This window comes from Ischnura elegans, chromosome 1 (assembly GCF_921293095.1).
Source record: "Ischnura elegans chromosome 1, ioIscEleg1.1, whole genome shotgun sequence".
NCBI classification, from domain to species: Eukaryota; Metazoa; Arthropoda; class Insecta; order Odonata; family Coenagrionidae; genus Ischnura; species Ischnura elegans.
The window spans coordinates 164,971,007-164,991,960 of NC_060246.1; the positions used below are offsets into that span (position 1 = coordinate 164,971,007).

The following is a 20,954-nucleotide window of genomic DNA, read 5'->3' on the forward strand; positions in this document are numbered from 1 at the left end:
ATTACTATATGCAGTATAAATGCCGCGGGAAACCCACTCGGGACAGTAAATTTAGCGCGCCCTCCGGAGCGAAACACCCCGCGCGATCTTTTCCATGTTCACCTCTGTGGTACTGACGTGATGGCATTATGCTTACAAAAAAGCATTTTAAAAATACGTTACTAAGGGAGAAACTCCCCTACCTGCCGCTTGTTTTTTACCTAGGATTACAGATGACTGACTCACGCTGAAGACCAAGGCCACTCAGTTCCCCTTGGACTTGCGACCGGTAAAGGGGAGGGGGGGGGAAGATAAGAAGTTTGTGTAAGAGGCGCACCCCCATTTTCTGCTGCAATTTATGGGAAAAAAGGTGCGCCTCTTACACACGCTTATACGGTAGTTACATGAGCTGCCACTTGAATGGGACAGAAAAAAATTGTGTAAAAATTCCTTTTTGCATTTGGTATCACTCTTGATGATTATTATTAAATTCTATACATAAAAATGCAGTAAAACTATTCACTCCATTAACAATTCCAATCTTTTCCCCAGGACATTGCACATTCTTAAAGATAGAATCAAAAAAACCTGATCAAGTAGTAATTTGTAGCATCTTAAGGCAGACTTCTGCGGATTACAAAAATATTCTTCTGCATCTTCATTTAATTTCTTTGCAAATTATCGTTTTTACAACTCCTTACATGGTTAAAGCTAAAAGAGGTGAAATAAATTTGGTATTGAGGAAGTTAATCACTGATGGACAGAGGAAGAGAGAAACAGTAAATAGAATTACACGTGCGAAGAGGGTATTCTTACTAAAGAATGCTGCTGCTGAGAATACAAACATTGAAGGAAATAATTCTTCAGATATATGGAGCATACTTCTTTATGGGAGTGTGGCGTGGATTTTCACGAGAAAAATGTAAGAAAATCACAATTGGCCACATCGTGAGACATGATGGCTGGATGAAGACAATCAGCAGTCAGCATGGCAAGTCCATTAATCTTTCCATTAAATCCAGCCCCTTCCAAGGATACATGGTATGAAAGGCGATTGCCTCGTAGACCTGACCTCTACAGCATTACCTCAGAAGGCCTAACGACTTTCTACTGCTCGTAAAACCAATTGAAACATACTTTGTCTACACTCTCTTACAAATAGAATTCCTTGAAAAATGTTCTCACCTTAGAGAGAGCTGATGCACCCAATGGCTTTACTTTAACTTTTCCAGCACTTCCAGCATGAGGAGATACTTTGAACTGAGTGCCAGCCATTAAAGCCTTCTGAGCGGCTGGATTTGTGGTCTTCAGCACATCGTCCAGTTTAGCAGAAGTCTGCAATCCAAAAATGAATGGTATTGAAAAAACAATTCAATAAAAAAAGGCATCAATTAGAACTACAATTTTTTCCTGCATCTTTACATATTTTATTTTGATTAATTTTGTGGTTTTTAACAATTACTTTACGTAAAAAAAAACCACTGCGTCGACAATTCAAGAAAGGAGTGAGCACATTTCCATAAGGAACAATGACTTACTGATAACAAGTCCCTAAACAGTCTTGAGTCTCCAAAAGGAAGGCTTGACACGGACATGACGTGCTGGGCACCGCCGCCTCCGCCAGCCGATGCAGCTACCATCCCACCAATGCCCATGGAGCCAGTGCCTCCTAAGCCACCAGAGCCAAACTGGGAGCCACCGAGAAACGATGTGTTTGCAGATGATCCCTGCGTTTATTTCCAAAAGTAAATATTAGAAACTCAACTCCACTGCTTTCTCAAAAAACGTGCATTGCCTCTAAAAACTCAGACAGCCATGACCTTCCACTAGTGCAGCACATCAATTGTCATGCTTAGTTGCTTTAATAGTAAATGCCGCCTAGCAAATTGTTAATGGAATTTTCAGTTCTGCTGACCATTTTATTTTGAAACCACAGACAAGAATAAAAATTCCACATCATCACATAGCTTAAAAATGGAATATATGATTTAAAACTTTCCTGGCGAACAACTTTAGAAAAATCTTCTCAGGATACCGGGCCGGATTGGTCGAGATCCGATTGTTGTCGTGGAAGACCGTGGACCAGCGTAGTCTTAGCTCTGGCTAGCATAACTCTTTTAAGGGTTCTATTCCGAGAGCCGCTGATCAAAAATCCGGTGCCTCTGTTTACTTTCTTATTTTCAAGTTTAATTTCAATCGCCTCTTTGGTTAAACGATCCCAGAAACGATTCGATCGCCATAAAACTCGGGTGTCATCCCACTGTATTTTATGGTCCTCATCCAAGCTATGCTCGACTATGGCTGATTTTTCCGGTTGACCAAGTCGGAAATGCCTTTGATGTTCTTTGAGACGAGTAGATATTGTTCGCCCAGTCTCACCCACGTAGACATTACCACACTCACAGGGGATTTTATAAACTCCAGGAGTCATAAGGCCAATTGGATCTTTTACACAGACGAGGCGATCTCTTAAACTCGTCATAGGGCGATGGATGGTTTCGATATTATACCTCCTCAAAACCCTAGAAATCTTGCCCGAAATAGTGGAAATATAGGGTAAAAAGGCCCTGGCTGTCGGTTTAGGTTGGTCTTCCTTCATAACCGAGCTCTTTGCAGTTGCGGAGGATTTTCTGAAGGCCAAAGTGATCTGCCGCTCTCCGTACCCATTCTGGCGGAAGGTATTCTTAGGATAGTCAAATTCCGAAGGAAGACTCTCCGCGTCGGAAATTGTTCTCGCACGATGTATTAGGGTGGAAAGAACTGCTTCACGTTGGGAAGGATGATGGTGACTATGGCCATTGAGATACAGATCCGTATGCGTGGGTTTTCGAAAGACACTATGACTCAGTTTGCCATTATCTTTCCTATGGACGAGGACATCAAGAAAGGCAATCTTATTATTCCGCTCTAACTCCATAGTGAACTTGATGTTCGGGTGTTGGTCGTTCATATGGTCCAAAAAATTGTGAAGAGCGTCCACTCCATGAGGCCATATGATGAAGGTTTCATCAACATATCTGAGGAAGCATTTAGGGCGCAACGGAGCAGATGAAAGGGCTCCCTTTACCGAGAGTCCCTAACCTCTGTAGTTGCTGGTGATCTGTTAGTAATGAAGTTAACATGGAGTGCTCAGTCTCACATTCATACCATAATTATTGTCATTCCAATAATGAGTAGTTCATTTCGGTGAAAATACTGTTGCATTAACATTCGCCAGTGCTCGATCTTTTGTCCCTCGGGCGGCAGAAAGCAGTCAATAGCATACCTGCACGTCCGTGAGTTGCGTGAAAAGAGAGCATTCGAAGGTAGACAAACACGCCTAAGCAAGAAAATGGTAAGTAATAATGGAGCAATGGAGCATTATGAGAGTGGCGTAGTGAATCTATTTTCCTATTTGCTCTTCACAATTTAAAAAAACATAAGCACCCAAGGAATGCTGAACGTGAAGACCTATGAGGAGCTTTTTTCAGGTGGTTATGCCAACTTCAATCTGCGGGAACTACTGAAAAAGGGGCTATGCTTAAGGATAAAGCGGAGTATTTCAGTGATAGATTTAGAATCGAGAACTTCAAGTGTTTGGAAGGTTGGTTATACTAATTTAAAGCACCAAAGCATTATCACCCTTCATAATTGCTGGTGATGCCTGCGGTGTAAACCCGAAGTCGTGGAAGAAAGGACTCTGATCATAGTAGAATATCTTAAGAAGTGTTCCTCGCGTGATATAACGCAGACGAAACAGAAGTCTTTCACAACCTACTCCCTGACAAAACCCTAGCAGTACGGATGTTTCTTGCAATGATGCTTCTAAATGCAGGTTATGCACTGTTAGTGCTGACATATGTGTAAAGCTTATGCTCCGCTTTTAATTTAATTTAAAATTCAATTTAAGATGTGAATATTTTTTCATTTATTTGCTGCAAAGCTTACCCATATGCGAGTTATATTAGTCGCAGTTTCTTGCAGCTTGCTTTTGTTTTACTTAAGTAACATCTGCATAATATTTTTCATGAAATAATAAAATAATGCACATATGTATAATAAAGAATAATAATATATAATAATAATATATTAAGAAATATACATAATAATCACGAAAAACATATAATATATCAAGTTAATATCTTTTCTTATATTACCAATTTTGATTCAAATCGTTTTCATAGCAGTGCCGTGGATACACTCAATGTATTCTTTCAATGACATCACGGGCGTAACACTCAAAATGGAACTTTTTTGAAACATTGGCAATTTTAATCACATTGTTAAGAACGTTGAGCAGACTTTTTAGCGTAAATAATAAAGATATTACATTGGATGATAGAAAAGGTCTTCTGAGGCGGGATCGTTCTACCACCTACCATCTTTTTCACCTGCCGAAACAAATGTGATACTTTATTTCACATAACTACACCCATGTCTCGTATAGCGCAATTTCGATATAGCGCAAATTTGTTCCTCGGGGAAACATTGCAACGCAGTGTAGCCTAATCTAAAATCTTAAACGCTCTCGTGATAAAACGTGAACTTGCGCTAAGTACACACGAAATTTCTATCTATTTACGCATAGTAATATTATTTCTTGCCTCAAATCTTCTTTTTTGTTTATATATTAATCGAAATTCATTGCTGCGCAATTGCCAAAAGTATTACTCGTCATTGGGTCTAGATAGCCGGCCTACCGAAGATTTATCTCGTCTCCTTAACAGAATGATAATAAATAATTTAGATCGTTAATTAAGCGTGGGGCTAGTGGAAATGAGTTTTTTTTTCAGCAATACGGTTTGAGACGTATTTTTGCCGTCGTAGGTTACCGGGCGATTGACTTCCAGGTAGAGAGTCTACACTAAAGCCTTCAAGGTCATCGGTATTCACGGGGGGAAATGGAGCGGTGGCGAAGTTGAGCATGAATAGCATCAACACATAAAAGGGTCCGCTATAGAGTCTCAAACACAATGGCTTCGTTCCCTCCCCGCAGTCTTAGGCCTTCTGCGTCTCAGGAATACAGTTCAGCAGTGGAAGGTGATTTAGATAGAGCCATACAGAGTAAAAACCAAGAGAATATGGCAAAAAATAGGAATGCGTGTAGAAAAATCAAGAATTTATCAATAAAAACTATAAACCTAGAAGAGGACTTGAGAGAGGTCAATTGCTTTGAAAATGGAGAGCGTCAAAGCGATATTGCGCGGAAGTTTAAACTCACGATGCCTTATTCTGAATAAAGACGAAGCTAAAATATCAGTGACCTCAGCCGCACCAACTTCAACCAAGCGGTTTACACACACGGAAAGTTCATGGTGAATCAGTACAAAAAGACGAGAGTGGTAATCGCTCCGAGACATTAAGTGAAAGCTCCGGTTGGTTCCAGAATTTAAACGGCAAGCAGGTATTTTCAGTGCGGCGATATCAGGTGAATCTGCAAGTGTTGATAGTGCAGCCACCACAACATTTTCTGATGAACTCCAAGCTGTTATTGAAAGTGGCTCCTTTCCCCCTCAACTAGTTTTTAGTGTTGATGAGACGATATTGTTTTGGAAAAGAATGCATTCTCGTTCATTCATTTTCAGGGAAGGAAAACCTGGGTCAGGTTTCAAGGCATTTAAAGACTGTTTCACGTAGCTGCTAATGACTCGGAGGACTTCAAATTAAAATGATTTATCATTCATAAACTCCGCTAGCTATGAAATGGCATTTAAAGTAGCATTTTCCTGTCATTTCGATGAGCGACAAAAGGGCCTGGGTGACACAATAGTTGTTTTTAGACTAGTTTGAAAAATCATCAACTGCCGGCAACGCATTACGATCCCCTGAGATAGCAGATGTTAGCCCACCCGCACGACAGGAAGGAATTTCGAAAGCACGCAAGAATTTTTTTTAACGTGAATAAAAGTCTTTGAATGCGTGAATACTATCTTTAAAGATGTTTTTAACAATAAATATTTATAGAAATAATGTTTTCTAAGGCTTTTTATGGGAATATAGATGTTTTAGAGGAAATTCAATACCCAAGACCTATGCTACCAGGAACGCATCCCTATCTTCCCTATGTTAAAACGCTCTCGTATAACGCAAATTCGTATAGCGCAAAGACCCCAAGGAACGCATCCCTTGCGCTATACGAGACATGGGTGTACTGCAAAATGTACAAGAACAATGAACTTACACGAATGGAAGCAATTGCGGCATTAAATAACTGCAAAACAGTTTTATCAGTTATTGTTTGAATTTTCAGCAGCAAATACCAAAATAATAAAATGATCACGTAAATGCTTATGGAAAAGTGGCTTTGTCGGTTGTGCATTGGGATAATGTTGACAAAGCAATGCTTTGCATGCTTTTTTATTCAGTTCGGCACTTATGGATTGAATGGCTAGTTTGCTATTAAGGTAAGAAAATTTAGTGATGCAGCAAAAATATCGCCTTTTGTTTGCATTTATGCTTACGGGTATCATACAGAACTTTATCCATCGCTGCACCAATCCTGTTCCAATATAAATTTTGACAATGGGTTTACTTGGCTCTCATTTGCTCCACCTCCGGTAAAGCGACAATTCACTATAGCAAGAGTTTATTTGAGCACCGTGGGGTCTCGTTTTACCAAAGTTGCACTGTATTAAGTTACCAAGATACCAATTGCATTATTCGAAAAGATTGTTTAAATAGCACAATTAATTTTTCATTCCTTAGTCTTCATTGTTTTAGAGCTTGGAGATTTTGCTTTTGCACAATACCACATTCTAACTCAATTTATGAAAGCACCGAGCATTGTGAGGCAATGGTCAAGAAGAAACCAATAATGTAGATTACAGAAGGAGATTCGATGCTTTCATTGTCAAGTGTTTGGTTTCAAATCTATAAACAGAAGACAAAATGCCTCATGTATTTTAATGGCAACATTACAATGAAATGAATTTTCCTCAAAGCTTTGATAAATTTGAACAAGAGGAGAGGAGGGACGCGTACCAGGAGGCCACCACCCATCTGGTTGCCAAGCGAAAGGCCGAGGCCCGTGTTTTGTCCGGTGCCCCACTGCGTCGGGTTGCTCGTGCCTCCCAGGCTGGTTCCGCCCCCACCAAGCAGGCCCGTGTTGGTGTTGGCGCCCAGCATGCCTTGTCCCAGCTGCGTGCCACCCCCCAGGGATGTGCCCAGACCACCACCCATCGTGCCGCTAGAACAAACACAATAACACAATTTCAAACCCCACACTAGACTTCATTCATAATAACTCATCTTTTTTAATGCAGATGACACAAATCACACAATTACAGACCCCCATCGTATCCCAACCTAATTCAAAAAGCAAACTCAGCCACAGAGATCATGATGGAATGAAGTCAAGATAATGGACTACATATAAAAGCAAATAAAACTCAAATTTCAAAATTTTCCGACCACAATAATGTGAAAGAGAGCTGTTTAGTCATAATAGGTAATCAGTTTATTACACAAACCCCTACGATACACATGAATTATCATGAGAAAAAATTCCACTGGACCAGGAACTGAACCACAGACAGTGGCTTTCAAGGCCACTGCGCAGATTTAGACGCAGACCAGGTTCCCGATTTCCCATGGCAATTTTACAGAGGCAAATGATACTAGATATTGTGACCTTGTGGTCCATCCCGGATAGCAATTCGAGGGAGAAGGGACTTCCATGAAGTCACATCTGGTAGAGAGCCACAAACCTGTGCCAAAGCTGTACATAGCGGTATACAGTGCAACCTCGATATAACGACACCTCACGGTGTACTAATAAACACTCGCTATAGCGAATTGTCGCTTTAGCGGAGGTGGAGCAAATAATAGCCAATATACCTGTTGCGAACAGATATACAGGAACAGGAGTGGTGCGGCGGCAGATAAACATCTACCCGATAAACGTAAGCATGAATCCAGACGAAAGGCGATGTTTTTTTGCATCACTAAATTTCCTTACTCAAATAACGACTAACTATTCAAACAATTTATAAGCGCCGCACTGAATAAAAATCATGCAAAGCATTGTTTCGTCAATCATTATATTTATCGAACGACAGTTTACCACATATATTTGAGACTGAGCACTCCATCAACTTCATTTCTAACAGATCGCAAGCAATTACAGAGGTTAAGGAGTCTTGATGAAAGTCTTCCGGCGGTGAAACCCTCGCTATGGCGAGAGCCAACGCCGAAAGGGTCTCGTAAAAACGAATTTTTTAAAACGCTTATTATAGGGTCAATTGACGGTGCATCGGCTATCTCTCGTAATAGCGGGGGTGTCGCTATAGCCCGTACTCGCTTTAACGAGGTTCCACTGTATATAATAATTTGAAGTCTATCCCGTGAATGGCAGTGAAATTTACATGAATTGCCATGAGAAAAAATTCCCCTGAACCAGGAATCAAACCACAGACCTTGGCTTTCTGGGCCATTGAACAAACGACTATGCTATCCAGGTTCCTTAGTTCCTATGGCAATTGTATACAGAGGTTCATGGTATTAGATGTTAGGCCCAGCTAGATAATAGGGCAAGTTAGAGGCTCTCAACAGGATCTACAGGAAAATTCATAACTATACCAAAACTTTCTGATGAAAACCAGATCTTGAGTGAATTAATTAAAGAGAAATAATGTGAGAGGACAGACCTTCCTCCAAAGAGAGACGATCCTCCAGTGCCCAGACCCATTGAGGTGTTGCCAGTGCCAAAAGTGGTGGCGGCGCCTCCGAGGCCAGTTCCCGTGGTTGCACCCCCGCCTCCAAACAGCCCCCCTCCCGAGGTTGCCGTCGTCCCTCCCCCAAACAATCCACCACCACCCCCTAGGCCACCGCCAACCCCCGTGCCCCCCGGCTTGGCCGCCGTGTTCCCAAAGAGAGATGGCTGCCCTAGATTGAGGCCAGAGCCTACAAACAAAGGGTAAAACACTTAAGGACACAAGTTCTCAGAAGCCAAATGTTTCAAAATTGGAGTTTAGGCTTTGAACAACAATAAAACTTCCTTTTTGCCAACCTCCACTTCACAAAGAGACACAATTTTAAGAACTATTCTCAGTCATACATACAGGAGAAACTGTAAAAGCATCTCAGATTTGAAAAAAAACTGTACTAAATTCTGGCCAAATAAAATCACATGAACTGAATACTTGGGTGCACAAAATACATTGGGTGTATTATATCTTCACTGAAATCACAGAACCCAACAGTTAGCTAAATCAAGGGTGTTATTTAGACCCTCCCCCTTCTCTGACCACCAAAGAGATTATTTTCAAATGTTACATTTATTAAAACTGTAGGTATCAACCGGCAATTAACTTTATCTTGAAAATTTAATTTGAAAATGTCAAAGGCATCCAACTCAGGCTGATAAAAGAAAATGAGTGTGAGTTAATCTCTGCTCAATGCAAGCAAGCAAAAGTGTGAAGGTGATAACTTACCTAGACCAGTGTTAGCTTGAGTTGTCTGCCCAAAAGTGAATGCCCCTGAGGTAGCGGGCTTGAATGGCTGGCCAAACACAGAAGTTCCAGGGGCAGTGCTTGTGCCAGTGGACCCAAAAGCACTGCCAAACGCAGGGGGAGCCGTTGACGTGGGGGTGCCAAAGGCTAGCAAAGGAAAATAGCAGTCAGTTAATGTTTGCACCAAGGTGAGTATTAGGTGGTGAGGTTGGATGAGACTGAAAAAGTAAAAGAGAGTTGCATAAAATTGAAATTAGGTATTTGGACGAAGAATTCTACAGAGAAATTGAAAAAAAACCACGTCACAAGAAAAATAATAACTAACAATTACTACTCACTCACAGCAGCATGATGTGCAAATGATACCTTTTTATTTAAGGAATAAAACTGACAAGATACGAGTCGTAGTTGGAATAATGGTGAACCCTCGATTTTGCACTCCTCTATTTTTAAGTTATCCCTAATTTTACACAAATTCTATACATCGTAAAAATAATGTCCACCTATTCTACCCTTTCCTCAATTTTTTAATGCTTTAGGCAGACCTTTCAAAAGTGTAAAATAGAAGTTTCAGCATACTTAAGATATGTTTCAAAAAGTTAACCTTCAAATACCTACATGAAAAAGGCTACTACTGCGTCAATAACTAAATGAACTCAAGGTAATAGCTTGGAGTATGATACTTAAGGCATTAGGATATTTATAAGTCATTATGTTTCAAGTGGTGACAATCTCAATTTCGACAAATTGCAATTATAATGCATAAGCTAATTTTTTTTACCTATTACACTGCCATGTTGGAAAAAATTAATTATCACAACTATTTATTTTGAGGCAAGGAAGTATAAAATGTCTCCCCTAAGTGAGTCCACATACTCGATTTTTAAGTGTCACTTTGCACTTCATTCCCTTGCCCTCAGTGGCCAACAGCAAATTCTCCTTTGGTAGGATGATGATGATGATGATGATAAAGCTAGATAAGTGAAACGCACATACCGTTGGGAGCACCAAAGGCATTTGGTGCAGCAGCTGGTTTCGGTGCTCCAAAGAGGCTGGTTCCTTGGGTTGGTTGGGCTGCGGCAGTGGCGTTCTGAGGTGCTCCCTGGCCAAATCCAAGGCCCGTAGTCCCGGTCGTGGCGAAAGGACTCTTGTTCTGACCAAACAGCCCAATGCTCTGCAAATGCACACCCTTCGTTAGCACCACACTCGTACAAAATAAACCTTACATGAAAATGTGTAATTAATGATTCAAAGCAATAGTCAGTGGTTCATTTTGATTTCAATCTTTTAAAAATGGTAGTGTCACTCGTCAAATTATGCTGTCAAGAGCCAAATATTTTAACTCCTACAGAAATTTCAAAATTTAAATTCAATTCTGCATCAAAAATTTCATGTTGCTGCCATTTTGATTCCATAGAAAAAGCATGATCACGGTTATAATACCCAGGCTATGTATAAGAGACTATAATCATATGAGTTTTTATGGGATGTCAAAGCACTGTGCATTTAAATACATAAGTAAGGGAATTGAACACTAGTATAATTAACAATATCCTATTGCTCAATTTACAATACATAAACCCCCAAGTATTTTTCTCTGGTTTTCAAAAATTTAGATATATATTTTTTTCTTTTAATTTGTCATAATCTAATTTAATTCTAAATAATTGGCGGAGAGGCACAAGGATAATTAATAAGGCTCATTTAGTCAAATACACCAGCCAATGAATTCTACGGAGATGGGTTGGTAAAAGCTATGCGCTGACTTATAGAAAAGAGAATCTTCTGTAAAAATCAATTTAAACATCTGTTTATAGAGCGAACATTTTTCTGGATGATTTTAAATACTCTTAAAAAATCTTAATTCTAGCAATCTCTCTTATTGATGGAATTCTGAGGACTACAGTGACCTATGATCGAGAATCAGGGTTCCTAAAGGGTACGAAACTTTGATAGAAGAACAAATCATATGCCCTGACCAGGATTCAAACCGTATCCCCAAATTCCTACCATGTGCTCTACCTTTTAAGCTACCTTGGCATTTTCTTTGCCCGTGCAATTTCATTGACTTGGGAGAACACGGTGGTTTTTTGCTGCCTGGTATACAAGTTCACAAAGCAGGATGCTTGAGTGCATAGTGCCACAATTCCGAGGCTAAAGTCAGAACAAAGGAAGCAAGGTCGTCCACCATGGACGCTTTTCAATTACTAAGTAACCGCATACTAGCCAGCAGCTATATCCTTGAATAATATCAGGGGTCAATATCTTGAACGCATAATGAATATCAAATTAATACTACTCACTTAATCCTACCTTATAGTCCACTTTATTTCTTTATTCATAAACGACCAATAACCTGGAATAGAACTTGGAAGGAAGAAGTGCAAACTGGGTTGCTGCCAAATTCCCCAATCAAATTTCATTGACTCTCCCCTATCGAAAATACCCATTTCCCCTTACATGTTCACACTCTCCTTTGGACCATTATGTGACATTTGAGATGAGTAAGAGTCAGTAAAATATAGGTGTTTTTTTAATATTGTCAATTCCTTTTTTAAAACACATTTCTTCAAAACATGTGTGTACAAAAGTGGTAGCTAGTTAACTTAATTTTGGGGGTATCACTTCACAAAATCTCAGCCATCCAACAGTATGGCAATTCTTTTGATTTGCATGTCATGACATAAATTCTCTCAAGTGTAAACAACAAAATTCCCTGACTAATCCATAATAACCATAATCTTACACATTATTATAGCATCCAATGAAATTACACAATATTGGACAATTTATTGATTTTTAGTAAACCTTATTGAAAAAATCAAAATTAAAAACTGAAAATGAAGGCATGGTATGGCTATTGGTAAAGAATGAGAAAATGCCCACTCGTTGGAAGAGGAGCAAACAGCAAAGAAAAGAGGACAAGGCCACTTCTTAAACGAGTCTCAAATGTTGCTTTATAGGATAAATATTTAAAAAAGAATGACACGGAGCTGAAGTGAAGAAGTAAATTTGAATAAACATAATAAATCAGTATAAAAATAACTAGGGATGGACCGATCCAGAATTTCTTTATGGATCCGAGTGTTGTTTTCTAATATATGCCAAAATACAATGGTATTGAAGTAACCAAGATGACATGGGCATATACAATCAAAGCAATGTCATTTCCAGTGTGAAAAAAAAGTGCTTGCATGTTATTGAATTATATGCTTGTTACACCTCATGGGAGTAGCCTTCCTCAAGTAAGAAGGAAGGTATTCTGAAAGCATATAAAAATAACCACCATCTTTTTCCTCCCTCTCATAGGGCTCTTTGCAAAAGCATTAATTGTAAATTTCAGATACAAATTAGATTTCTTCCAGTCAACTTTGATCGTATTTCATTCTCCAATGAAATAAAATATCAGAGGATTTTTGGACCCAGCATATCCAATCCGCCCATCTTTAAAAATAACTGGAAATTACTAAAAAACATGTAAGTCTGATGAGAGAGCAGCCGTGGGAGGGGGCACTGCCATCTTCAAACATCATCACCAGGAACTTCATGCACAGCCATTTCAAAACAACATGTCAACTAAATCACAATATAAAACTGGAAAGAGAGGCATTAATAAGATGAAAAATAAAAATTATAACTTGAGCCATAATCATGCTTCTAGAGGTGAAAAGCTTGATAACACACAACTCATGAAAACAATTTGTTACTATTGCTCTAGAGCGATCATGAGGTCACAGAACTTTAGCATTAAAACTGAAGATGGATCTGATACAATTTTCAAAGTTATTAGAAATCAAACGAGGGGAGGGGGGACAAAAATAACTGGACAATTATTACTGTGCACGTCATTATCATAGTTTGGGGTTCTTCACTACATTGGTGTTAACTCACCTTTTCTGAGTCAGTATGCGAAACGGCGTGGTTTTAGAAGGTTGGCCCAGTGACAGTTTTTGTTTGAAGAGTTTAGCGACCACTTCAATTTTAAGAATGGCTGATTTTGAGAGCAGCATGCAGTGTTGAAATTTTGTTTTCTACTCAGCAACTTTGTCGAAGAAGTTGATATGCTGGGCTCACGCTTACAAAGGTCACGCTTTGAAAATAACTCAATTGTACAAGTGTTATTCGCCATTTGAATGTGGCAACATGTCGATTGAAGACATTCAACACCCGGGCCCGCCTTCCACAACCAGAGCTGATGAAAACGTGAAAAATGAAATGAAGGACACATGGACATGTAGGACACAAGCTCATGTACGAGAATAAGAAGCATACTATTGATGAAGTCGCTGAATAATCTGGTCTTTAGTGAAGTTCTGTGTAGTGCATTTCAGCAAATAAGACAAATCACCGTGAAATTCATCCCCCACTTGTTGACTCCTGATCAAACCATTTTTGGCAAAAAAAAAAATCATATGAAACCGCTTCCTCCTAACTATGACACCCTCCTTACTCTCCTGATCTCGCACCTTGTGATTTCTTTTTGTCCCTCCGGATGAAATGAGTGATAAAAGGAAATGTTTTGATGACATTCAGGAGGTGAAAATGGAATCATAGGCAGCGTTGCAAGGTATCGGAAATGATGAGTGCCAAAGGTGTTTTGCGCAGTGGAAAAAACATTTGAACCATGGTATCAGTGTTAACAGAGAGCACTTCGAGCTTGACTAACGTTTGCAACACAAAAATATAAAATCGGAATTTATTTTATAAATATCGTCCAGCTATTTTTGGGTCCCTCCTCATACAAGAATACCTTTGACACTAGACAAATGGAACTACACGATTCAAAAACGTATAAAATCAGTGGGAAAAATACTTTCTTTCAAAAGAGCATTTTCTATGTGACTTTAGTAAGGAAAAAGGGCTCCCTTATTTACCTATAATGAAAAACGTACATGCATATCTCATTTAGCACAAGGGGTGGTTTCCTTGGGGTCTTAGCAAAATTCAAATTTGTATTTAACAAGACCATGTTAACAGAGGAAAGATAGGGATGTGTTCCAGTTAGCAAGTTGGACGTTCAGGTAGTGAACTTATAAAAATCATACGTACATTAAAAAAAAAAACTAAGGAAATTCCAAGATACAATCATTTATCATGAAAAATATTTTTTATGACAATGGGCGTATACTTAATGTCATTCTTTCTACATTAGGACACTTATATACATTATTTCTAGCTAATGACCATTTCTGATAACTTAACACCAATTTTTTAATATAAGAATTAATAACAAGTCAATATTTACTGCTGCAATTTTAGCAAATCCATTCAAAGCCTTTTGCCAAAAATAAGAGTATAAATAGGTGTCCGACTCCACCCAATATTTGTATAACAGTATAAAATATTTGTGTACATAGTTCTTTTGACATGAAGAACAAAAAAATGAAAAATCATACATGAGAGAAAGAGAGGAGGGGAAGAGTTTGGCAACTGCTTTTTTATGCTTGTAAGATAGGAGAGGGGTCAAAGTTTTTTCACCACCGACACCACTTTCAATAATGTTGTTTCAGTGCCAGAAAATGAAGCGCTTTCACGATACATATGTACTTGGACAGTCAAAATTTTAATTATTTGAGTGTAAAAAAATACTTACTCAAAGAAGCTTAATATATTCCAATACTTGCAGATGCAAGACTTTCATTAGCGAAGACCTAACCAAACTCAAAGCTCAAAACCTCACAACTTTTGCACAATTCGAAAGACAGCAACTGACATTGTCATGTCCTTCTATACCCTGCGCTAGGGTTGGGTTGCCGATGCAAAAAGGCTGATAAAATATTTTGAAAAAGGACCGTTGAAATCCGTATGAGGCAAGATAGGGAGGGAAATATCTCTTCCTCCAGAGTTAGGGGCGGTCATCCACCTTCTCAGCGAGCAGTCACTCAAACTTATACAAGCTATCTGTACCTTAAGGCACCAGAGAAGCATCTTGTTGGTAAATTTTGCTTGTACCCCTCCCAGGAAGAGAATTATCAATTATCATGGTTAACATGAATAGATCCCCAGCTATGATTTTCTTTTCCTAATCCGCAGTGCTGAAATTTTTGAGAAATGAGGATTAAATTGTAAGAATATGAGTCCATAATATCATATTGCAACATAAAAGTGCATGTGTAGCGTAAAAATGCTTTGTGTTCCGGTACTGAAATAACATAATTGAAAGTAGGCTTCTGTGTGAAAAAAATTGGTAAACATTTCCACATACATAAATCAAATTTTCAACAGAAATCATGGAAATAACAATCAATGAATTAAAGGCTTCTGTAAAAGTAGAAAGTAATTATGTGCCATTTGCAAAAAAAAGTGCCACATGCAAGATTTGATACTCGGTTGTCGGCGTGAAAATCAAACACTTTAAACACCGGGCTATGGCTCAGTCATTCCACACAAGCTCTCAAACAGGAATACATTTATCATGTAAGTGCTGAACTGAATTTTTTGTCTAAACTATACTTGGCTATAAAATTCGGCATGGAGGGTGATTCGAGAACAGCTCCCAATGGACTTATAACATGTCTTCAAAGTTTGACTGAACTGTAAGATGAGGTTTTCGGTCACTACCCTGGTGAGAATGCTTCCTCAATAAACCAATTAACTTAGCGTTGTCTTAGCGTAGCTTAACTCTGAATGTAAACCAATTAAATTGTGCTAAACAAAGAATGAGTGTACTTTATTTCTAAATGTAAGCTAAAAAAATCAGTAAGGATACTCCTTTGCCAAGAAATATTTAAAGATAATATTAAATCTAATTTGAAATAAGCTGTTAAAATTTCTCTCCTCTTTCAATTGTTTCACACACCCTATACCTTCATCTGATCATCATTAATGTCACCTAGACGAGATTTGTATCACATTTCCCTGAGTTTCAACAAAAAGGACCACTATGGTTACATTTCATAGGTGGCAGAGTCAATGATAGTGTTTCATTAAAATGATACCCAAATTAGGTAAGCTAATCATATCATATGAGGCCACTAAACAAACCTCCCATCATCGCAATTTCTCTAAAATCACAGCATCTCCTCTTTTTTTTACATCAGAATACCAATGAAAGCACAACTACTTGATAAAGACGGATTTAATAGCAGCATTAAGTTTTCCATAACTAGAAAGGGAAACCACAGCTCACCTGGTTTTGCTGTCCGAATGCACTAAATCCAATGGACTGGCTGCCAAATGCGTTAGTGGCGGAAGCTCCTCCAAACAGGGTACTTGGTTGAGGTGCAGTGCCTGGCAAGCAAATAAATAAGAGGAATTTCAACAACACAAATGACATGAATTCAAAATTATCACGCTCAAGTGTTTCAATAGCTAGACAGAAAACCGTGACATATTTCCCTTTGGTACCAGCATATTTAATTAACTTAATACATAAGGTGTAAATACATTAAATCAATACAAATAATTCTGCCATAGTTAAGCAGCAGAGAAAAACAATGTAATTTCAACAATCAATATTTTAACAACACTAAAAGTTTAACGTGCATTAAGCATGCAACTTACTCCCACAAAGTCATTCAAAACCTGAACACACACTTGAGCCCAGTTCTTTTTTCAACCAACACCTTTCTAGACTGATATCCAGCTTTGATATCATGGTTAAGTTTTTTCCTCAACTGTATTCAACTGGAATTCTGAATAGCCAATAACCAAGTCTTCTTTTTCTTAAATGTGAATTGTTGCCATTTTTAGCATAAATCCAACTTTATTTTTAGATTTTTATGATTTCTGGCTTTTAAGAAAGACTTTTTTTCTGATTTTGCTAATTTTTAAAATTCAAACAATGTATACACATCGTTTTTACGAATTCTGCTATTTAAGTTCAAACCACAGATTGAAACACTTAATTCTCAATGCAGCCACTTTGCAACATCCTATAGTTCCCCAACTAATGAGATGACAATCGCTACCTGCTCGCTGCCAATAATGGGTTCTATTTTCTCTCTGCAAACTCCTCATAGACGAAGAGAATACTCAGAGAAATGACTCACTCTGAATACGTTGTAGCGCACACATTTATGGCTAAACTCTGCAGCCACAACTGAAACCCTCTAGCTGAAGCACACTTCCCAAAACCAATTGCTTCCTGGCAGAGGTGGCATCTATTGATTCACATATTAACATGCTCTAAACATACATTCAATTTTCCAATTCACTATTCCACGCAACCTGCCTTCAGTTATTCAAACTTGATTATTCAACATGGTCACTTTCCACGACTTCCTTTCCAGTATAGATGGGTCGAATAGCAGATTTCTCGAATTCGATATTCGAATTCGAATATTAAATCATTGCTCGAATATTCGAATACCTCGAATTTCGAATACCTCGAATACAATATGATGAATGCTGGAATGTTTGACTGGGTTACCTATGCAGCAGGCAACACAAGATTTTAAGGAGTAATTTTGATTTCCTTTAAAGGATTCAAACAGGAATTTAGCTGATAATGAATATTTTAATTTTATGGAAACAATTGGGCATGTAATTAATTCAACTACCATCGCTTTACCCCCACTCCTGCTGCCAAGTGCTAGCTCACAATCTGAGGCATTTTGCAAAATACAAGCTCTTCTCCACCGGATTTTCTTCAATTATTTTCAGTCCATCTTTGGGAGTTCTCACAAGATAAGAAGATGAATTGGAATTGCTATCAGGGAGAAACCAAATATCCTGAGAAAATATCCCTTCGTCTGGGACTGTAACAATAAAGATTTATAGCACCACTCATTAATTGTACCTTGATATATGTTTTCGGAAAAAAATACCGCATCAACTTCCGAGAAGCTCTGCTGCTCATTTCGAGTCTCGCCAGAATGCCAAGTCTCCGTCTTATTTTGACATTTATTTCTTCGCATAAAATGCTTAAATAAAGTCAGAAATGCGTCGCGTTTGGCCTTGTTCTTTTTTAAATCACGCGCAAATTACTAATATTTCAATCCAACAAAGGTGTAATATCAATTGCCGAAAGTCATTGTTAGACACCTTTTAGGCTAATAGGTGATTTATGGAGCAGTTGACCTCAAGAAACTGGAAACTTAGAACCAGGAAGGCTGGAAAAGGTCAGTGGGTGAGAAAAGGGAGGGGGGCGCGAAACACATTTCTTTTGTTCTCGTGTAACTTGATATTTTTTTCAAAGCTAAGGTCTACGTAATATGATCCCTGCGCGAGCTGGGACCTTTTTTTTTATTTCGGAGAAGAGGAAAGCCTCAGGCTAGTGCTGAATGGAGGGGAGAGCGGATCTTGGGAAATGCGCTAATGTAACTATCCCACGGTACTCATGCAGCAGCTGACCTCAAGAAATGGGAAACTTCGAAGCAGGTAGGCAGAAAAAGGTCAGTGGGTTAGAAAAGGGGGGCGTGAGACACGTCTTTATTGTTCTCGTGTAACTTGATATTTTCATCGAAGAATTTCATTTTGTCTTCGTAATACGATCACTGCGCGAGCGAGGACCTTTCGTTTGATTTCAGAGAAGAGGAAAGCGTCAGAGTAATTGAGGCAACTGCTGAATGGAGGGGGATAGCAGATCGTGGGAAATGCGCCAATGTTACTATCCCACGGCACTGAGTTTCTCCCTATGGCAGTTTCATCTCCTGGAAAAGATTCAAGAGTGCCTGTTCTTATTAGCCATAAATGACACATGGTAAACACTTCGTCTCATTTATACGAAACCTGCGCGAGCTGGGGGCTTTTGTTTGATTTCGAAGAGGAGGAAAGCGTTGGAGGAGGGGCCGAGGGCTGATGGATGGAGGGGGGGAAGCTGGTTTTGGGAATTGTGCTATGTAGTTACTATCCCACGGCACTGAGGTTTTCCTGGTGGGGGAAACCGGGGATTTTCGGATTTTTTCACCCGGATCAATTTAGGTTCCCCACGTCGAACTCTTTTCACCGCTCTAACCCGCGAATTTGATGTAGTTCGTCAACTTGCCTAAAACGGCGCTGCATGCACTAAACGACTAGAGTTCTCCTCATTTTTCCGAGTCAACTACCAACGACGTGCGAGCGACAGTGTATGACGCGAAATTCAAAGTATTCGAGGTATTCGAGACGGCACCTTTGGCATAACTACAGTGGAACCTCGATAAAACGACACCCCACGGTGCACCAATAAACACTCGCTATAGCGAACTGTCGCTTTACCGGAGGTGGAGCAAATAATAGCCAATATACCTCATATTACTCCGTTATTTTTATTTTCTCGCTTGGACGTGTTTGGTGTTTTTTTGGCCATGGTGTGTTCCATCAAATGCTTTCTATTCATGCAACTCATGGACGTGCGGGTATGCTGACGACTGCTTTCTGCCGCCCGAGGAACAAAAGAAGATCAAGCATTCGCGAATGCTAGTGCCACAATATTTTCACCAAAATTAACTACTTATTTATCGAACGACAGTTTACCACATAAATTTGAGACTGAGCACTCCATTAACTTCATTTCTAACAGATCGCTAGCAATTACAGAGATTAAGGAGTCTTGGTGTAAGTTTTTCCGGCGGTGAAACCCTCGCTATGGCGAGAGCCAACACCAAAAGGGCCTCGTAAAAACGAAATTTTTAACACGCTTATTATAGGATCAATTGACGGTGCATCGGCTATCTCTCGTAATAGCGGGGGTCTCGCTATAGCTCGTACTCGCTTTAACGAGGTTCCACTGTATTCGAGATCTCGAATATCGAATACTTTCTAGTATTCGAGGTATTGGAGTATTCGCAGATACTATTCGCACATCTCTACTTTCCAGTCATTTGCCATTGCATAAACAATACGCTTCAGGCCAATTTCTTGATGTTTGGGTGATTTTGAGAATAAAATGCAGGTTTCAAGCAAAATTCATATTGCAAAGCATGTGTTTTTCCCATTGGAATTTCAAAACTATAAACAAATAATTGCATTCATTAGTATGCTAGTAAAGGGTTTTATGTGTTCGATAGAATGTACATTAAGCAATGTAAGGATATACTGGATTCGTAATTGTCGTCATCTGGCATGTTTATCTGGCCTAAGTTCTAAATACAAGCAAGAAAATTGTTCAAGCTAGGCAATCTGCACAACAGCTTTTGCTACTCTTTACAAAAACCAAAAAGTGACACTTAATAGATCAGTTAAACTTTAACATAAAAGAGGTATTTATAGGTGTGTACCATTTGAAAGAATAAAAAAATATGCATGAAGAGGCTTTCTCAAATATTTGTTAACAGTGTGAGGTCAGCCATTATTTCAAAGATATTTGTGTACAATTAAAGGAGCACGGCATCTACACGGGCTGAGCACTTGTTTATTGAACAATGGGTGCCAGTCGGGGAAATTGCTTGTCTAGAACACCCACAGTCTAGAGGGCAGCCCTCAACAAATACCAGGAAATATCAAACAACATAATCAGGGGTACCTAGATAGTTGCTCATCAGTTAACTAAAACTTGTGTTGGTAATGTTTTTGAGAAGTTATTTCATCAACGATTAAGTTTCTACCTAGACTCATTCCACATCTCTATGGACTTCCAAAATGGCAAAACCTCAAACAGCATGTCTTCTGAGACTCTTAAGATCT

General features: G+C 39.0%; 1 protein-coding gene across 2 annotated transcripts in view; it reads right to left on the bottom strand.

Annotated features, from left to right (window-relative positions):
* The window catches only part of LOC124173131 (nuclear pore complex protein Nup98-Nup96), a 121,257-nt gene that overhangs the window by 80,705 nt on the left and 19,598 nt on the right, over positions 1-20,954 (bottom strand). For both annotated transcript variants that reach the window (XM_046552650.1, XM_046552641.1), the window contains 7 exons: positions 16,537-16,637; positions 10,404-10,581; positions 9,390-9,554; positions 8,604-8,859; positions 6,940-7,144; positions 1,518-1,706; positions 1,165-1,314 (listed from right to left, as the gene is read on the bottom strand). In XM_046552650.1, the coding sequence (XP_046408606.1) occupies positions 1,165-1,314; positions 1,518-1,706; positions 6,940-7,144; positions 8,604-8,859; positions 9,390-9,554; positions 10,404-10,581; positions 16,537-16,637 (1,244 nt within the window). The remainder of the gene's footprint in view (positions 1-1,164; positions 1,315-1,517; positions 1,707-6,939; positions 7,145-8,603; positions 8,860-9,389; positions 9,555-10,403; positions 10,582-16,536; positions 16,638-20,954) is intronic.